The sequence below is a fragment of the Pseudopodoces humilis genome, chromosome 1 (assembly GCF_049639895.1).
Source record: "Pseudopodoces humilis isolate 2021_Gansu_Grassland_sample_001 chromosome 1, ASM4963989v1, whole genome shotgun sequence".
Lineage (NCBI taxonomy): Eukaryota > Metazoa > Chordata > Aves > Passeriformes > Paridae > Pseudopodoces > Pseudopodoces humilis.
This window is the reverse complement of record NC_142200.1, coordinates 56,711,911-56,732,668: the sequence shown is the minus strand read 5'-3', so window position 1 is coordinate 56,732,668 and position 20,758 is coordinate 56,711,911. Positions and strand designations below refer to the sequence as shown.

The 20,758-nt window shown below is 33.8% G+C and overlaps 1 protein-coding gene across 1 annotated transcript in view; it reads left to right on the top strand.

Annotated features, from left to right (window-relative positions):
- Window positions 1–20,758, top strand: part of NETO1 (neuropilin and tolloid like 1) — a 62,316-nt gene that overhangs the window by 8,636 nt on the left and 32,922 nt on the right. The window contains exon 4 of the mRNA XM_005517301.2: window positions 4,839–5,087. Within this exon, the coding sequence (XP_005517358.1) occupies window positions 4,839–5,087 (249 nt within the window). The remainder of the gene's footprint in view (window positions 1–4,838; window positions 5,088–20,758) is intronic.

The following is a 20,758-nucleotide window of genomic DNA, read 5'->3' as shown; positions in this document are numbered from 1 at the left end:
TTTTTCCTTTTTTTTTTTTTTTCTTTCAATCTTATTTGGCATATAGAAAACATAGAAAATGAGCTGAGAAAAACTGGCCAAATTTAACCCTTATTTTGCATATTCATGATTCTAACCTGACAAAATTCACAGCTGCCCAGAACAATCACAGCAGTGACAGCAATAGCCTTTGCCAGACTGCAGAATATTTGGCATGTGTGCTACAAAAGGAAATTTGCACAGGAGATTTTGTAGGAGCAAACACTTTTATTTGTATTAAAATATTTGGGGACTGGGATAGTCATGCTACACACACTAGAGAATTGGTTTAACAATCCTGTAAGTGAATTACCTTGTAAAATTTTAGCTACTCTTCTCCTTTTAATAATTAAGTGCTTATTTATAAATATTGTTATGGACTAGAACTGCTTTATGGAGATATATCTTCTACTTTATCTACTTTATGTGGAACATAAAGAATTACCACTCATGAAGGTCTCATATTCTCACAAAAGACCATTAAACTCTTCATGATATTTCACAGGTATTAGAAAATTGTCATAATCAAATGAAAAACCTCTGCCAAAAGTAATTTTGTATTTCCCATACATTGTTTTGTGTTCAAAAAATTTTCATCAAAACAATGAAAGAACCCTTTTTTCAAATGAAGATAAATCTGGTTTTCTTGTCAATAATAGCAGGATAAGCAGATGGAATGAGGATTATTGAAACTATTAGTAGGGTAACAGCTCATAGAGATGGCAGTAGGTGTTGAGTTGTTTCTCATTTCCATGCAGTGTGGCAAATTGAAACAGATTTTTTCACTTAACTTCAGCTGTCACTACACAGACTTAGAGGCTGATCAGAATTAAAACTTTAATTGAGTAGCTTTGCTGCAACAGTTCTATTGCAAGCTAGAACCCAATGACTCTTTTTTTCATTGGGGGTAAAATCTCAACACAGCACTTGTGTAAGATTATTGGATGAAAAATATGACAAGACATGCAAGTATTAAGTGGACCTTTCCATGGTACTAAACAGTTTTTGAAGAAAGATGATTGGAAGTTAAATGTGGAAGTTGAAAGATTTGAAATCAAGTCATTTTATGAGACAATATATTATTCAATATATTTCTTTTAGAGTTGACAACTCCTTTTCCTGACATAGTAGCCACAGAAGAAGTTCTGAAGGTGTGAGTCAGCATTATCTGTAAATTAGGATATCAGAAATAACCACTCCATCCCTCCTTCTGATTAGATGGCCAGATGTCAATCCAGTCTGGAAGATTTGCATATTCCGGATTTTTTTTGTTTTATTTCTCTGTGGATACACACACTATTATTAGTGACAATTCTGGACTTGTTCCCAGTTTATTTCTGTAAGTTTTACTGTGACCTTATTTACACACACTTTGTTGCAAAAGCTGTGGCACAAGATGTGTATTTAAAAAATAGTTGCTTGTTCTACCTTGTGCTTAGCAGAGAAACCCCTTTTGAAACCACTTATGCCAGAATACAAGAGTGAAATTATGTTTTACTAAAAGGAACTTAAAGCTGAGAATTTGAATTATGTGTTTTCATCCCGCATGGTCATGTCTAGGAAATTTTGATTAATTTTGTGTCTTATGTAGATTATTGCAAACAAAACATTTAACCATTAATATGAAACACAAGTTGAAAGACAGAGGTGCATTTTAAAGCACCTGATGAAGAGGTCACGGATGCATGTGCTGCACCCTGGAATTACACACAATTACAGAAATATGATGTGTTCCTACCAGCATGGCCAAAATGATGCCAGAACATGACTTTACATTTAAGGAGTGTGAACGGGCAGTGGTCCAGCCCTCAAACTCAATCTCCAGCCTTGTTTTATCCCCAGTGGACGAGTGCTGCTGATGAGTATTCAATGCTCCATTCTTAAAGTAAAGTAGCTTCTACTCATAGGGCCTTCAGGGAAAAGCGGACACTCTTGAGATCTCCTTGAGCTGACGTGATTCTCTCTGATGCTCTAGCAAGATCTGAGCTTCACTAGGAAAATTCTCATCTTGACTTTTTTTAAAAATAACAACAACAGAAAAAAATAAAAAAAATAAATGCAGAATAGTGCTTATAGCAAGCTATAGCTATATTCTGGTCATAAAACTGGTTGGCAATGTGAGATTCAGAAAGCTACATGGAGATTACGGTTGTGGAAATTTTGCTTTTTCTCAGGTCATGCATTCACCCAGTCAATAGTTCTCATGTGTAACTCTGCCTGATTCTTATTTATCCACAATCTTTCCTTTTACTTTAGAGACTCCTATACCAAGCCCATCACTGGCTCTAGGGCTTCTTTTCAACACCAAAAATCATATCAAATGACTGAACTCTGAGGGAACCTTGTGGCAATTTTTAACATGTTACATGAGTCTTGGATACAGAGAAGACCTGTTAAGGATTTAACTACAGGCCAGCACTTGTAACCCTCTTCTTGGTATGAAATAAGGCAGTGGAAAAGAAAGCTTCTAAAGGATAAATATGTTATGATAATGGCATAAGCCATTTTTGAAGCAATCACTTTGTGGCTGCGTGAAGCACAGCAGTCATGCACTGCCCTGTGCTGCTGTATGTCACTAACAGTAGCTGGAGAATCAATCTTCATATCTAGTTTGTAAAATTAAAACATAATAATAAACCTCTAGGCAGGTTAATGGCATAACGTCAGAGTCATGAATGTATAAGATTTTCAAGCCATGATGAGAGTTCTTAAGATTACCTGTGTGTTGTCAAGATAGTTTCTGATACCTGACTGCAGTTCTTATGTGAATGTTGAACAGTCCTCGACAAATCTCCTTAAATGGAATAAGAGCATGCAGAATATGATCCCAAGTTGAAAGTTGTTGATTGATCTCTTCTGTCCTAGTATGGTTTAGCTGAGTTTAAATCAATAATTTTTATAAAAGTGTAAAGTCAAGGCTATAAACATCTGAATAAAATTAATCAATGATGTCTTCCAGGTATTTAATCTTTCACTATAATCTAAAAAGATTTACTTTGGTCTTCAAACCTCACCAAGGATAACATCATTATGATCTCCTTTACAAGCTTTATTATCTGACTTCACTTTTGTAAACTTTTTTGTGCTTTCAAAGTTGTTTCTTTTCCGTAGACTGTGAATTTGGTGCAATTATATGTAAACCATGTAGGTCTTTGCTTTTTCAATTGAATTTGTATGGGCAAAAAGATTGCAAATTTCCTGTAAACTGGTATAAATAATGCCTGAATGTGAATTTCTTCAAACTGAGAACAGCAGAAAAGGTTTCTTTCTTATGTTAAATTAAATGCTTAAGTAAATATCAATCAACCAATTATATTAATGTTGTAAATAGAGCTGTTAAATTATCATTTTTTTCAAATAAGGTGTTTTATTAACTTAGTTCTTAAGTGCTTCTTAAAAAATGAGGCTGTATTTATTGACATGAAATAGTTGTAAAAGGAATCTGAATATGTGCTCTTACGTAAAGATTTCAAAATTTACCTAAAATCTTCTTACTCAGTTGATTTGAAATAGTTTCTCTTCTTATGTGAGCAGTGAGTTCATACCAAAAGCTTAATTTGAAAATGTTTCAGAACCCAAACAAGATATTTGTTCTGGTCACACTGACAGTTTTCTTATTACTCTTGAGGAAAGAAATGCAGAGATACTGAGTCCTGGAGTGGCAGCAGTTTCCATGTTAAGCAGTTTCCATGCTAAAAACTCGGCATGGAACTTGATCTTGCTTATTTTCACGTGAAAAGAATGATAACTCTGGCAAAGCTCATGGTAAAACAAACCTCTTTTGATATGTGTAAAGTGTAGGACATGATCCCATGAGAGGCACAGCGGGCAATGACACAACAAATCCTTGTAGCAGAAAGCTTTGTCAGCAAAAGGCTCCGATGCACCATGCTCTAGACATGGAAGGCACTGAGTTTTTGCTATGGCCAGGATTAAGCATAGAAAACAGTGAGCCTCTAGGAGATTGCCTCTGATAAAATGTATCCATCAAACCATGGTATTTTTCCTCCTTTAAAGAAAATTCTATATTTCTACCAGTTACTTTTTTTCCTTTATATGCGAGATGCCAGGAAATACCTGTTTTAGAGATTGTTCTGACTCTGTAAACTTAATACCTATCATTAAAGATGGAATTTTTTAAAAAAATTTAATTAAGTGGCCACTATGAAGATCCTTCAAGATTTTCAGTATATCATTTGCTCTTCAATTATCATCCTTATCTAGTTCTTTCTTAAGTGAGAATTTACTTCATTTGTTCTTATGCTTCCAATGAGAAATAATTCAGAGTATAAGCAATTACACTCCATTTTGTCATTGACTGCAATACATATAGGAATATAATCTGTCCTTACTGTAGCACTGTAAGTAAGGACAGATTATATTCCTATATGATATACAGATCAGCTTTTTTACCATCATCTTTGTCAGTATTAGCACTTTTTAAATATAAAAAACCCATTCTGATTAATACCCCTCCCCTCAAGTATAAGAGAAAAAATATTTTTCTAAGTACGTAGGTTTCTTAGAAACATTTTATGTTTTAAGAAATTGTTCCTGGCTATATTTTTCTTTTCATCATAGATATCTCTCTTAGCTTTACTAAACACTGCTGTCAAGAATACTTTTTTTAAAGAAGAACAATAGACAAACTGACAGTGTCAAATCTATAAAAAATACAGATGTACTAATTTTCAAACAAGATTTTAAACAAAATTTTAAGATTCATAAAAAATAGATATATTTTATTTTCTTTAGTTTTGCTTTAGTTTTGGAGAGTCTTGGGTTAGAAAATAGTAAGATAATTTCCTTTTTGTCTCTAGCTGCTCCTAGACAATGCATTGAACTACACTTTGATGAAAAATATTCCATAGAGCCTTCTTGGGAGTGTAAATTTGACCACATTGAAGTACGAGATGGACCTTTTGGCTTTTCCCCAATCCTTGGACGTTTCTGTGGACAGCAAAATCCACCTATGATAAAATCCAGTGGCAGATTCCTGTGGATTAAATTTTTTGCTGACGCTGAACTGGAATCTATTGGGTTTTCTGCTCGGTATAATTTCACACCAGGTAAGTACAAACCATCTCATTTTTAATAGCGGAAGCTTATCATTGTAACTTTTCTAATGATGTATAATCTTGCTGTTGAATAATATCTTTAGTTGGGGCTTAGTTTATTGTCAAGGAAGGTGTTAACAGATAGAAAATTGATAGAAGTCATATATATCTTTTGCATAACAACTAAGGCTTATTCAAGGGAAAGATTTTCAGATTCTGTACTTTTTAAAAATTATTATTTTCAAGTGAATTCTATTACAGAAAGTAATTCAAAATGTTTCATGTGAAGTTTAGTGTTTTATGCTTGACTGTTATGCTGTACAGCTTTTCTTTCAAAAAGATCATTGATAAAGTATTCTAATAAAAAAATGTAATTATCTCAGAAAATTCCATCATTGCTTTTCCACTTCACCAGTCATTTCCCCAGCTGAGGAGTGGAATAGTTCTCCTTCCTCAATAAAGAAAACTATTAGAAGTACTACCAGAGGATGCATGATTTTCAAATAATAACATATATTAAATATTTTTCTAAAAAGGCTGTAAATCTTAATTGCAATTGTACAAGTATTCCTTGCCGCTGTTTAATTCATGTAAGTAAAACCAAATTCATAGTCATGCTTTCCATTAATTCCTCTGCTCCACCACTTATTAACAAAAGATTGTTGATTTTAAGTTTCCTCTTTGGCTGCAGCTCCACTATACTGCACTGCAACTGCACTGCTGGATGTGACGTAGTTCTGTGACTTCTTATGTACTGAGTGATGAGTCATGCTTTAATATAGCTCACTCTAAAGCACTGTAATTATTATGTAATTTTGTCAATTATGTCACTATTTTTTCAGCTAAATTGTTGTATTAGGTTGAACAATATTCTCAAGGATACTGCCTAAAATTAGCAGACCCAAAATTCTTCCTTAATTATTCCAGTAGCATCTTAGAAGCTGGCAGGTCTACATGCTCTGTGTTGTTCTTCTTTCTGGTTTTCTTTCATTAATTCAAGGAAAATGCTTATAAAATAAACCAGTATAGTTAAATTTTCTTTCAAGTCAAGGATACTGTTTTGCCGTGTCTAAACATACACAGGAAGTTCAAACAGCAGAAGAAAAGGGAATTTCTGTAGCAAATTATCTGACAGACAGGTATATATATATGTTGTAAATTCAAAGACAATGGACAAAATATTGTTATAAACTTGCATATTCCCTCTGAAAAGTGAGTTTATCTCTCATTTGCCATGGGTTTGTGGGCTTTTGCAATTTCCTCACCCTGCACCATGGCTTCTTTGCTTTAGATTTCTTTACCTTTCTTTTTTCCAAAGGGCTGTGCATTATGGTTGAACAGAAATTCATAGCACAATCTGCAATTTAGTCTGTCTAAAAAATTCTCAAGTGAAAGACAATTTCATGGATCATGTTTTATCCTCATTCCTTTTCTACTGATGTAAGGAGAATTTCTACATGAAGATCAATGTTCATAAGTTGGTAGAGCAGCATAAATTATTATAGACTTCAGATGAAATAGCTATATACTTTTTCTCCCTTGTTTTTTTCTTTTTTTCCCCTCCATATATTTCAATAGAAAGCTCTGCGAGTTGTAGAGAGTTTCTTGGAATATTGGTCAAAATGAGAATATGATTAATCTGACAAGTGCCAAACAACACTTCTGCCTCCTTGATCACTAATAAGACGAAGCACTTCACGTTCCACATTATTACTTGGACAGTCTTTTATTATGCAAACATGGATAAGGCGTGACATTTTGAGATCTATTGTCCATTTGTGTGCACTGGGAGGGGTTCCTGCCAACCCATAAAACAGAATGACGTCCTCCAAGACAGTAAAGAGAGTATGAGAGAGTAACACAGAGAGGACTCCACTCCAGGGTATAACAGAGTAGCATAGAAAAGACTCCAATACAGAAATTATCATGTAAACCACCTAGAACCAGCATAGGCAGTGACAACATAAAAAATTAAATTATGGACAATGGAGAGATCAGAATAAAATTTTCAGCTAACCTCTCTTTAAAGAAGTTGAAGAAAATGATCCAAAGCAAAAACTTATTTGGAAACTATTGCTGTCTCAAGCTGCTGAATGCTCAGGGTTTTTGTTGCCACTCATCTCACTTGTGGAAAACAGGACACTCTTCCTAACCACAATGTGCAGATGAGGCTTTCTTCATCCAGAGACAAGGTCAACACAGCTATTTCTCGAGTATCAGCAATCTTTGAAGGTCCCCACCTACTCCTGATGTGTCTCTCATGTGTCTCTTTTGCATATGAGATCTTAATGGAGGATAAAGAGATGTGATGTTAAATGTGTGGGTGTGTGCCAAGATTTAAAAAATAAAAAGGAAATTTGGATAAATTGAAGCTGCAATCATTTATTGTTATTTGGATGGTACCTGGAGAAACAGAGAAAGAAATCATTTACTATGTCTTCAGGGTGTATAAAAACAGCTAACTGGATGAAGTTGGAAAAAAAGATCAATTAGGATATAATGAAAAATGCTGCAATGAAGATCTATTAGTCTGTGCAAGTGGAAAGAGTCCCACACCTAAGGCATTTTAAATCTAGTTTGGACTAAGTCCTAAAGAAAGAAATTATATAGAAAAATCCTAAAGGATAGACTAATGATTTGCAATTACTACAACTTTTCTGTTCAATAATTTCTTTGAGTCCTTAGTATTGAAATGGCTGGAAATCCATTTGCAAGGCCAAAAGTCCAGTAGGGACAGCAGTTTCAGAAACAAATGCAACTCTTTTGCCATACATTCTTTTGCTTTTAAATAAACCTTTGTTCAGAGGTTTGTTCAGTACTCTAAAAGGTGAGATCTTGAAGAAGAAAAAGCTTTAACCACAAAATCAGAGCTACACACCCAGAAACTGGTAAAACTGCTGAAGGTTTTGCAAAAGAAGTTCATTATTAAGAGAATAATTTAGGCTTTCATTTTTGCCATTTCCAAATTTTTTTGTTAAGCAACACGTGGATGAATGAAGTTATACGTATGGTATAATAGACTATTTTCAATGTCAAAACTCTGAGCTAAGTGAAAAGGTATTCACCTTTTGCATTATTACAGCTAATATCAGTAATAACCAGATGCATTTTGATGTAAATTTTCAATCATTTTGCATACATGAGTTTATAAACAAATAAAACTTCTTTACTTTTTATATACTGTTTTGATTTTATTTTTTTTTTAAATTCTGATTAACTGTGTTCATTTCAAAATGGAACTATCTGAACCTATTGAACCTTCATAAATGTATACAAACACTTTTGTTGGGTTGTTTCTTTATAAGGAAATTGGATGTATGAGAGAAATACATATCAGGCTACAATATTTTCAGGTTCCTCTGGTTAATTTTGAAATACAATTTTGATTGTCCAGGGAAAAACCCATGACACAAGTCAAAGAATAATTCATCCTTGCTCTTATTTTGTCATTCTTTGGGCCATTGAAATTTCATTTCATAGCTCTGGGTCCTTTGACTCAATCTATTACACTCATTTTTCCTAAAAAGTTTTGTCTCAAGACCATCTTCCAAAATGGTGTTGAATCACTGTTTTGTGTAGAAAAATTCAAGCACTACTTCAAATTATGGACAACTCTTCTTTAAAAAGAATCATTTGTTTTTAGCAGACAAGGATTCAGGCAGAGAGAGGCTGTGTTTATCTGAGCTTTCTTGCTCAGCTAGAATAATCAGATTTCTGTTTATCCTGGTCCCTGATTTTGCAGGACAGTGGCTTAAGATAGCACATCATTACTTTCAGTTCCTTCACTCAGTAGAAGCCATCTGTGTTTTTATTTAGCCTCATTAATATAAACGTCAGTCAGTAATGTTTTCTATTCAACTGCTTGATAATGGAAAAGAGAAAAAGATTCATACTCTTGTGTCCCAAAAAGTGGAATATGAAACACTTTCTAACCTGAGTAACAGTACTTTTACATTCCCATTAGAGTGAATGTCAGAGTAATAAATAATTATGTTAACTATCTTGAGGGAAAAAAATAAAAAACAACCCAAATTCTTCCTCAAAAATTGGGGAATTTGCATATTTTAGAACTCATGAAAAATTTAATGTGAATTTAGTAAATTCAATCCCACTTCTAAGAAACTTAATAAAATATTATGAAATAATTTGCCAGCTAATGTCCAAGTTCTGCCTTGAATGTATTTAACTAAGGGATATTTCCCAGGCATCTTGGAAAGCTGAACATCCATGTGACCTAGCTCACTTGTACTTTTTTGTTTTCTTTTCTGAGTCTAGTCTGATTACTTCTAATTTAGTGTCAGCAGTGGCAATCACTTTTCAGCAACTTGAAATCCAGTTAAGTTTTTTGAGAATCAACAAACAATGCCAGAGCCATTCAACTTTTAATGAGACAATGTTTTTCCTTTGGGATCAGAGATGGTTTAGAAGTATGAGAAATTACTCATTTAAACTCATTCATTTAAACTTTTGAGAGAGAACAAAAAAACCCCCAGAAACTGTGAATTATTTCTTGAGATATAACCCCCCAGCACTTCAAATTGCTATAAGCAACTTCCTGGAGTTATGAACTTTTATTGTGTTCATGCAAGTGCACTTCATAAAAGTCAGGCACTTCATTGCTGTTTACAAGGCATTAGGGCATCTGGTCTTGGGAAAAGGGAAGGAATTGCTCTCAAGTAGGATGATGCATTACATTAAAAATCATGATCACAGGTTTATATTAAATTTCAAGTGAAAAATAATTCCTGACGTGGAGAAAATTAATATCTAAAAGATCTCGTGGGGTTCTCAGACCCCATATTATGTCTTGCCATGACGTAGTTATATGTTTCTTTTGACAATACCCAAAAGGCAACTACAGAACTTCCTAGTTGAGAAATCCCTGTGTGCTGGGGGTAACATTACCAACAGAAGAAAGTCGAACACTTAAGTCCCTACTCTGTTGAACTTGGATGTAAAAACAAGAGCAGGAGAAATATAAGACACAGTTTTAAGTAGTTTTAGTACTGGAGTAAGAAAAATGAAAACTTAACTAGCAACACTTCCTGCTTCCTCTGCCATCAGTACTACCCCTGTTCTCTACAAAAATCCCTTCCCTGCATTCATTCCATAATAAACTACACATGGACTTCTAGAGAAGGTTTACTAGGATATTCTGCAGCCGTACAGTTGCATATAATTCTGTTCCACCTCCACAGGAAGCACCTTTCTTCATTTGTAGGTGACCTCTCCAATAATGGTGATTATGATGTTTCAATGATAAATATTCTTTTCAGAGTAGTCTCATTTCTCTGACAAAAAGTCTGTGTTTTCGGAGTACCTGTGAGGGGTCTTTAGGAAGCTTAGATATACATTAAAAATTACTCCTAGAAAACCAACATTTTTAGATTAAGCTGCATTTTTACAATACCATTGTCATCTATAAATAGTTTATATTATTACTTGTTACAAAACAATTAAATCTAAATCTTAGAGGCAGCAGAGGATTTTCCTTAAATATGGTCTTTTCTTATCCTCTTTTCCCTAAGGATAGACTTTTGACTTTATGTAAATACTATGCTGAGTTAGCTTAACGTCAGGTCTGATATCAAGTGATTACCCTTTGCTTTATACACTTATAAAATGAGGAACTAACCAGTGGGCCCTGGACATTTGTTTTCGCTATTAATTCTTAATTACTCTGTAACATTTGTGAAGCACTTGGAAATGGCAGATCATGGAGGATAATATGGAATTTGTGCTGAACAGAAAGCCTGGGTACTTGTCTTCCACAAGTGTTTAAAAACATCTTATTTACAATGAGAATTTTCACTACCCACATTCAGAACAGCACCTCCAAAACCTGTTGTTGTGTTACTTGGTGGTTCCCGTTCAAACATTATAGCACTTACTTCTTCAGGGGAAAAATTGTCTCATATGTAATGAATAAGGACTTTTTGATTACTCTTCAAAGGTTTTCTGGGTCATCTGATTTTCCCATCTGGCAGATTTTCTAATAGCTCATATCGGGATGCACTCCTAGGTGGCTGAGTTGTGGTCTCATCCTGACAGCACTGTTGTTGTCTATAGTAGTTTCTCTTAAGGACTTTGGAAATGTGGATATCTGGAGAGATTCTGCAGACATTGAAGCAATTATTTTTCTTCAATAATACTTTTCTTAAGCTGCTCAATTTTATCTTCATGCATTGTATCTACAGGTTTATAAGGTGTTACTGGTATAGGAAATAAATATTAGCAATGGACCCAGTGCTTTTGTCTAATTAGTCTGACTGTGCCCCATCTGTTAGGCAGAAAAATTAGTTTTTAGTTTAGCCATTCAGTTGTGACAGGTTTGACTCTTTAGCTGTTAGTATATGTTAGGTAAACCTATGTTTATATAATTTCTTTTCAGTCATCTTTTTGCATAAGTTCAAGTAACTGTGCTTGGAGATTGTTTTTGTTATTGTCTAATTTATTTAGTGAAGTATTTCTCAATTTAACAGCAACAAATAATGATCTTTATTGAGATATTTACCTTTCCTTAATAGATTTTTTACTCTTTGTATAGTGCTTCTAGCTAATTCTCCTTAAAGAAATATGCACAAACTGTTGTTAGAAGTCACTCAGCTCCCTGTAACTAATCAACAGGGTTCTTGCCCAATAATTAGTAGCTTTGCAAACTTAAGTCCTTGCAGAACTGAGTCATGTTTCTGTTTCTAGAACTGAATATTTTTGCAGTATGCAATGTTTAGTAAATGATGAAATGTGTCAGATAAGAAGTAAAACCTCTGTCACCATTTGTTATGTACACTCATTTATTGTCCAGCTTTGGTTCATTTTCTAGGAACAGTACTCATTTTGTAAAGAGGACAATCCAGAGAATCTCTTTTGCTTACCAGTACTGAAGTGAATGTTATTGAATATTATTTGCATATTTGCAGTTCTAGTAGATGTTTGTTGTCATCTTAATATATATTTTGTCATATTGATGGCTGAGACCTATCTTGATTTGTTTAGTGTCTTGTTGAGTAATGCAGACTATGTAGTACTTTCATTTCAGATGTCACACTTGAGTTTTTTGTTGGTCAGATCTGAAAATAAGATCATGTTTCATTCAACTTTGACAAAAATTTTGTTTCAAATATTTTGTAAATGAAGTTAGCTTGCCCATTAGAGCATCTATGCCTTTGATCCATCTTTTTTTTCCTATTATGTGCTAAGATATCAAAGAGCCAGCAGTTTTTAATATTATACTGCTGTCATGGGGTAGGGAAGTACCATCATGTAAAGCCTTTTGCATGTGAGAAACAGATTATACAGTGATTTCTGTGAGAAGTAGGTGTTGTCTCTATGTCTAAATCTGGCCAATATATCTATTGCTAGACACAAAACTCCTGGAAAATCAAGACTGTGAATCGAGATTTTGAACACCCTGACTTAGTCCTATTTGTTTTTTCCTTTTTTTTTCACTTTCTCCTCTCTCTGTGTACTGTTGTAGCCTATCTCAAGCTTCTGACAACTTCCTTTTTACCATATATACTTTTATCTTACACTTACACTGAGGAGATGCAAACAAACTTCCTCTCAAAACATTGACTGATCTATACAATAAGGTGTGTTGTCCTAAAAATGATCATGACAAATTGAGGTAGTGAGAAGTTAATTTTTTTCAAATCCTATTTAAAAAGGATTCAATTTTCAATATAATTGGGTTCATGCAAGAGTCACCTGCTCATTGTGGGTGTTGTTTAATATTTGTGAATGCTGTGTAGATTAAACAAGGGGTTTTATTCTTATACTACTAATTCACATTAGATAGAGATATTCCTAATCTTTTGTTTGGGCAAATCAACAATTTTTTTGCATATTTTTAATTTGCATGTGGTTTTTTTTTCATTGTAACAAATCCAAATGCTAGGTGTCATTTTTTTCTCTGCAAAACCTGTTCATTTCATAACAGCCCTCAGGCCAAGAATAACAGCTACTATAATTTAACACTGTAATCCATCAAAAATCTCTGAAATTACTTTCTGATATGCCCAAGGATAATTCCAAAGAACAGTTGCTTAAGCTTACCATACTCAAATGCTGCACTGACAAGCCACTAAATCTAGTCTCAATTTAGCAAAGAATTTCAGGAAGCCTACATCTAAGCATGTGCCTAAATCCAGGCAATCTCTAGGCTTGGGTTCTTACTTAAAAGTAAGTATGTTTAAAAACTGTCCTCTACCTTTCTATCTACAGAACTAAGTAAAAATTAAATATCTATTAGTTTTGGAAAGCAAAACTTCTGTTTCTTCAACTCTTTTAATAAATTGAAACTAGTTTTCTACCTTTACACAAATTATGTAGTAGATCTATATCAATTCAGCATTTGTCCATTTGATCAGTATCAAACAAATATAGCCTTAAATAGGTTCAACTTTCTCCCTGTTTCCCCTATTTTTTTTTTCTGTTACAGTAAGTTGAGTTTTGTTGGAGTTAAAAAACCATGATTAATGATTTTGCTGCCTTCTTGTGCTACTCTTCCTCTAGATATTCTTGTCCCTAAAAAAACTACCCTGAAATTGTCTGAAATGAAATTATTTTCTTCAATCATCTTCTGCTTAGAACATAATTAATTCAGACAAGCTTTTTTGGTTCAACTCAGTCAGTCAGATTTACAAGTTGTAAAGTGAAGTGATACAAATTCTGCAATCATTTGCAGTGAGTACTCATTCCACTCCTTGGATTTAAAATTTGAAACATAAAATAAATTTTCAGTGCATTTTTACTACATTTCCACTACAACTTTTGTTTGTGCATCCATTGCCAAAGGTTTTTTTTAAAATAAAAATGGAGTAGTACTTATGGATAGGTTTTTGACGGAGAAAATTATTATATTACGCTATGTTACATTACATTACATTACATTACATTGCATTACATTACATTACATTACATTATATTATATTACATTATATTATATTACATTATATTATATTATATTATATTAATAATTACGTAATTCTTTCTCTGAAAAATCTTCCTGATTATTTTAAATGCACACTGCTTACATGGTCACAACATGGTCTGCAATTCACTAGGGAGATGAATGCCTGACATTGCAGTTTCCTCAAATAGGTTTGTAGAGGAGGTTTTAACTTCAATGAGAAAACTAATGGTTAAATTCGTTGTAAAACTGTGAAAAAAAGTAAGCAAATACTTCTGATCAGCACTTCAAAAATATTGCTCCAGGGGTCATTACAAATTAGAGACACAAAATATTTATTTGAATAATTGGATGTCAAAAGTCTATGTAATATCCAGCAATTTCTGTTAAGAAAGTTTGCTTGAGTCATGAATAAGATGATAAAAAGAAAATTGGGAAATATTTTTTGAGAATTCAGAATTAAATAATCTGGTTTTTGTGACACATCCACTGTGAAAATTTAGTTCTAGCATGACAGAAGCAGTCAGTGTGAAACGTGTTATTCCAGTCACATATCAGTCCCCTAGATGACACTGAGAAGCCAGAAGATGTTGTGTAACAGGACTTACATACATCATTTGCCAGATGTTATCTGATAGTTGAAGCTCAAGAGACAATGTTATCAAATCTGCTGGTTGCAGTATGTGGGTTAACAAAAGATTGTATTATACTGTTCTTGTTTTCTTTTGGGGTTTCTTTCCTTTCTTTTCTTTTCCTGTGGCTCATTTCTCAAGTCTATGTGAAAATTAATATTAAAAGAAAATGCAGAAAATGCTTCCTAAAAATATTTTGTTCCTAAATGTTGATTTTATTATGTGGTTCAGGAAGTTGGTTATTAACTGCTACTAACTATGAATTCTATACTGAAATTCTACTAAATAATTTTATAATTTTTTTAACAAATTACATACTGGCCTAGGATTTTAAAAATCAAATTTGGTAGTTTGGATCTCTATAATTTTATGTGCAACCTCCACACAATTATTTTCAGCACTAATACAGTTATTTGTATTCTAAAATATTGTATATCAGTGATATTTCAATATAAATATAGATCAACTGTTTATCAAGTACTTTTCAAGTACTTTTAAATGAAACGTTTCATTTATATTTGACTATTTATTTTTTTTTTCCTCTAGAACTTTAAATGACTCTTTTAAATCAAGCTAGGAAAAATCCTGCTGCTTGGCAGTCAAAAACTTGATCTGGTCAAATGAAATTTAATTATTGTCTACTTGTTGGGTAAGCAGCTGACCCCTACTTAACAATCCTGGAAGCTGTGACTGGCCATCATGTTCTGACCTGCTTCTGCTGCAAGTCAAAACTCTCCTGAAGCCTCATTCCTTCTAAATATTACCACATCAATGGTAGAACTAGACAATCTCTAATCAGTACCCACTTTGCTGTTCTTTTCCTTGTCTCTTCAGCCACTTACATAGCAATATTGGGTATTGTATAAAATAGACATAAGGACTTAGGAACACTACCTTTCTAAATTGTGATTCAATGAATCACAATGTCTTTTTCATTAGTGTGATGCAGAAGATCAGTATTTATTCTCTGTATTAGGCTGAGCCAGTCAGCTAGTGTAGGACTCAATCAATTGCTAAATTCAGCTCAGATTGTGGGCCTAAATCTGCTTCTTTTAGAATCAATATTAAAATTATAAGTAAATCCAGTGAAAAGAAAATTACTGCTTCCGACCAGCAGATATTGAACAGAGGAGGAAAAAGTGTAAATCAGTTAAGTTCCATGTACACTATAATTTTTAAACCTAAAATATAAAGTTATTATAATAGAATTAAAAATTTACTAATCTATACTTAATATAATCACTATTTAAGGATAGCAGAATCTGGAGTTTCTGGGATAAGGAAAAGTTAGATGCAAAAGAGTTTTGCAGACATGAATGTAATTCTACTCAAATTCTAGGCTCCAAATCTCCACTTCCCCACAGACTCTTGTTTGTGATGTTCATGACAAACCCCTTTCAGGTCATTTTGTGAACACAGATCATGTGGCATGACTGCTGCTTAAAGAGGGCTGAGGATACATCAGAAGAATGTTTTAAAAAGAAAAAGTAGAAAAACATTGAAAAACAATATCCCCTGGTTTAGAATTTATTTTCATGTTGATTTTTTTCACACAGGCATGCAGTAAAACATAATTTAGTGTTGTTTATGAGAAGCAATCTTTTTCATTAATTTCAGTGGAAATATTTGGGGCTAGAGTTGGTATGAATTATGTTTGGCTTCCATAATAAAGCATACAGTAGGACTTTTCTCATCAAAATAATAGAAGTCCCAGCTGACTTCTGTCTTGTTTCTAACAGTTTATGTCTACACCAGGTCAGCATGAGGAATTAAGTGTTGTTTGAACTTTCTCTGGCACCATGAAATTGGAGAAAAATTATCAATTTGAACAAAAGTGAATGTCATTCTCATGAAGTTGTAACCAACAGGAAGTAAATAAACTGTAAGGCAAAAATCCTGGCTGTAGAGCCTAGATTAAGCAAAAATTGTCTAAAAGTTTTCTTCCCATAATCTCAGGGGAAGCTGAATTTCATAATTCTGGAAAAGAGAGAATGATTATTGCTTACTTCCAATGTGTTATTTATAGGCTTTAAATATCTGAATGTTACCTTGTATAATAAAATGTAAAACTCATGTTTGTGGGTAATTTATGTAGGGAATTCACTGTTTAACACAGAGCTATGCTTTTTCTGAAACACTTCCTCAGAGAGAGCTGCTGCCCTTTGCAGTTAAAAGGATGAAGAAGCAAAAGTATTAGAATGTCTCCAAAGACAATCCCCAATATACTCCGCAGCCAAAGTTCTTAAAAACACATCTTCTCTTTCTGTAAATATGGGGAAATTGCTGAGGTCAACAGCTCAGTGTTCCCTGAAAGGACAGTTTCTAGCCACAAACACACCTCCTAGGAGTAGCAGAAGAAGGAAAGATCTGGTGTCACTGAAATTTATACTCCTATGAATTCTAAAATGACAGGACAGAAGACTTACTTTTCCCACAGTTTTTTTTGGGACTTGTTTTTGGTGCTGATATGCCTTCCTCAGCAACTCACTGAGCTGTGTGGCTTTTATAACTCCCCTTCTTGTTCACTGAAAGTGTCTGTGGTGGGCATATATGATTACAATAGGAGCCGTTTAAAAAATGAATTTCACTTTTCCTTTGATATATACTATGTTTTTCTTTTCTTATTTTTTTTCCTTTAGAAAGAGAACATTCACTTTCCAGTGGGGATGAAAACCTAGATTTTTTTCCCTTTGATCCTAAAGATTTCTACCCTGGATACTGAATATATTTTAAAAACATCCTGTGACATTGATTTTTTGAATCATACAATGACTTTGTTATAGGAGAGTCCTAGAATATAATTCATCCAACAACTTTCAAAGTTGCACAGTAATTTAATGAATGGGTTTGGTTTCTTTCAGTCTGTGGTTATTTCATTTGTTTCTAGTCTAAGAATCTTGTTTTCTGGAGTGTTTTGTCAGTTTCATCTTCTTCTGATATATGGCAAGATGATTAAGCAAGCAGTTGTTTTTACAAACACCATTCAGTTCCCTCTGGTGCTTTCTGACACAATTCTTTGCTTTAGCAAAAAACCACCTGGTGCTTTGCTAGTCTGTAAGAGAAAAATATTTGGAGACAGTAGAAGAATTTGCTTGTTAAAATGGAAAGTGAGTGATTCACACATGGAAAACTAGAGGAGATATTTGAGTTTTTCATGTGAGAGTTATCTTCAAAAAGATGGCATCACTGTCGTGGCCAGCTACAGCAGGAGAATATTAGTAGGTGCAAACACTGTGTTGTATTTCTTTTTTAATTGGAAATGTGCCACAATGTGCAGTGAACTACAGGTTATGCAATGCTACTTGAAGCAGCACAAGTAGTATATTCTGTTGACAATAATAGCTCTAAAAGATGTAGCTATTCAAAAGAACACTACAGTAAATGCATTCATTCAGTTGAATGTTCTGAGGCAAAATTAGGAGAAAACATTTCTCCTATGAAGAAACAACAATGGCCATTTTAAATTACAAAGTTTTTCTCATAAGATCCGTCTGTCCTGGGAAATCCACCCAGTGTACTGATACAGCGTAAATATCCTGAAAAGGATGTGCAGATTCTGCTCTCAGTGGTAGCAAGAAATAACCATGTGTAAGTAGGTTGAATCTGCAGAAGTAATGCCTGGTACTCAGTTGTGTCTAAACCTTTGGGCTCATTTTTTCCTCTAGTCTTCTGACATGAACTTAAAGTGCTATTTCCTTGGGCTGGGCAAGGACTCATCTATTAAAAAAAAAAAAAAGACAAATACTGAGCCTAGTAGTATTGCGCCGAAATGGCATGGCCAGGAATACTTAGAATTCAACATTATTCAAGAAAAGCACCATAGCTTTGTACATCTCTCTTCCTAGTCCAGTTCAGAGACCATCAGCCAATTACAGGAAGCCTCCAGGATATTATCTTGGGGAGACACAGACAGGGTGCTGCCCTTGACTGATAGTCAGTCCTGGCGGTCAAGTCAGCTGCACTGTCACAGCAAGGCTGCATTAGTCAGATAAAGTGGACTCCTGAGCTCCTTCAGTCTTGTTTCAATATTTTAGGGCAACCGGCAGATGAAGGTATAAGCAGCCCTTGAAATATTCATCATAGGATCACTTTTTCCCTGCATTTCCACACATGGTGAGCTGCATAAAGGGAATATAATGCCTAATTGGAGCACTCAGCTGCTAGTGTAAATATTTAACATAATAAAAATGATCTGTCAAACAATCCCACACATAGCAAGGCTCCAGGACTTTCTCTTTCCATTCTTCAGCCTGAGTATGACACTGTTGCCCATTTTTACTTTGTCACTAGGTCAATTCTAAAAGGCACTTCTCACTTCTGGGATTGAGGAGCACATATCAAAGGGTTGAAACACTCTTTGAGGATGAGACCCAGAATCTCATGTGACCTCTTGCTTTCTGACGTGGTTCCCATTTTTTGTAAAAAAAATTTACACTGGAGAAAAATCCTGCTTTAAAGGGTTTGCAGAACAGACAACAGAGGCAAGCAGTCTAAAATCTCAAAGCCTGCTACTGTGCGCATGAAAACAGAAATCTAACTGCAGCTTCTGTTATCATGTGCTCTGTTCCAGTGAAATTCATTTAGGTGCTTCCTGTCTGCTCAGTTTGACCAATATTAACAAGAAGTTATGCAAAGATTTGGATTTTGTTATTATTTTCCTTTTTTTTTTATTTTTTCTGTCGTCTTTTTATTTCCAAATAGATGGCAACAAAACAAAGAAACACAAAATTTTGGCATGCAAATGTCCAACTATTGCTAACACTTGCAGTGTATCTCATTTTAGGGAGGTCACCATAGCAATATAATTAGTTTATATTAGTTTATATAATTAGTAAATCACTGTATCTCTTAATCATACTATAAAAATACTTATTAAGGATGAGCTGAGAGTAGTAAAGTGACGAAAAAAGACGGAGAAAGCATGATATGGTAGAAATCAAACTTTAAGGTAATAGTTTGTCTTATTTCAACAATATTTGTCTTCATATGACTTTTTGCTGATTTAATGGCAGTTAGATATTCAAGATGAAATAGTAGGAGTCATATTCACTGCTACACTTACACTTAGCTTTGAGTTCTTTAATGACTGTGTTAAGAAGTGAAAAATTTGGGAAGCATTATTTTACGTTATAAATATGTAGTCTTCAAAAGAGTTGCAACTGCTCACAATATTGTCCTTAAAAGAAAAAATAGAAAATAAAGAACAAATGCAGCACATAATATTGCCAACTATAATTATTACAGAACAGTCCACAATGCCTAGCAAACTATAGGCTTTCTTTGAACACTTTTTGATATCATCATTACAAATAGAGACACATATATATGGAAATTTCAAGAAGCCTACAAATATGAAAAGAGCCAACAAAACAAATTTCATTTTAGGCTAATAAGAAATATTTTATGGGATTTCACATAGCTATTTAACTTCATATTGTTTTTCTTCTTGCTCCTTATTCTTTATTCTCCCCAGCAGAATAACTAAGTTTCCTTTGAACAGCACACAAAAAATTTTTACAAAAATGTTTACATACAGAAATGTTTTTATATTTGGGAATTATATTAGTGATTCTTTGAGAAGATTTTTATGCTTTTGAAATCTTTTGGCCATCTTCTTCCAATACTTTTACTCTATAATCAAATACAATGAGGCAATGACATAAAATACCTTAGAAATAATCATGCTTTTCTGGTCTGAGTTGTGCAAGCTCTGCTTTTATAGGCAACTATACCTACCCCTCAAGAGAACAAGGCTGGTTTAGGCTCTCAGAAATCATTGTATAGAGCCTGATTTAGAAAACTTATGGATAAATAACTGGTGGGTTGTTGTATAGTGCAATTCTTTTTACTTTTCTATGAGCATTTGCATGCAAAATCAGGCCTCTAATAAATCCTCTGACAGAGAAGCATGTGCATATGTTAAAATTTCTTCAATATTGATGGATGCGAGTTGAACACCTACTTCTAGTCAGACAGAGAAATGAATAGATATATCTACAGCTGATCAGTGAATAAAAGTGGACAGTTTCTCTACTTCTGAGGAAATAACGCTTCAGCCTATTGTGACTACTTTCTGTATGTATCCATTGAAAAGGAGGTTTTTTGTATTCACAAACAGCAAAAACCCCCTTAGGTTTTAA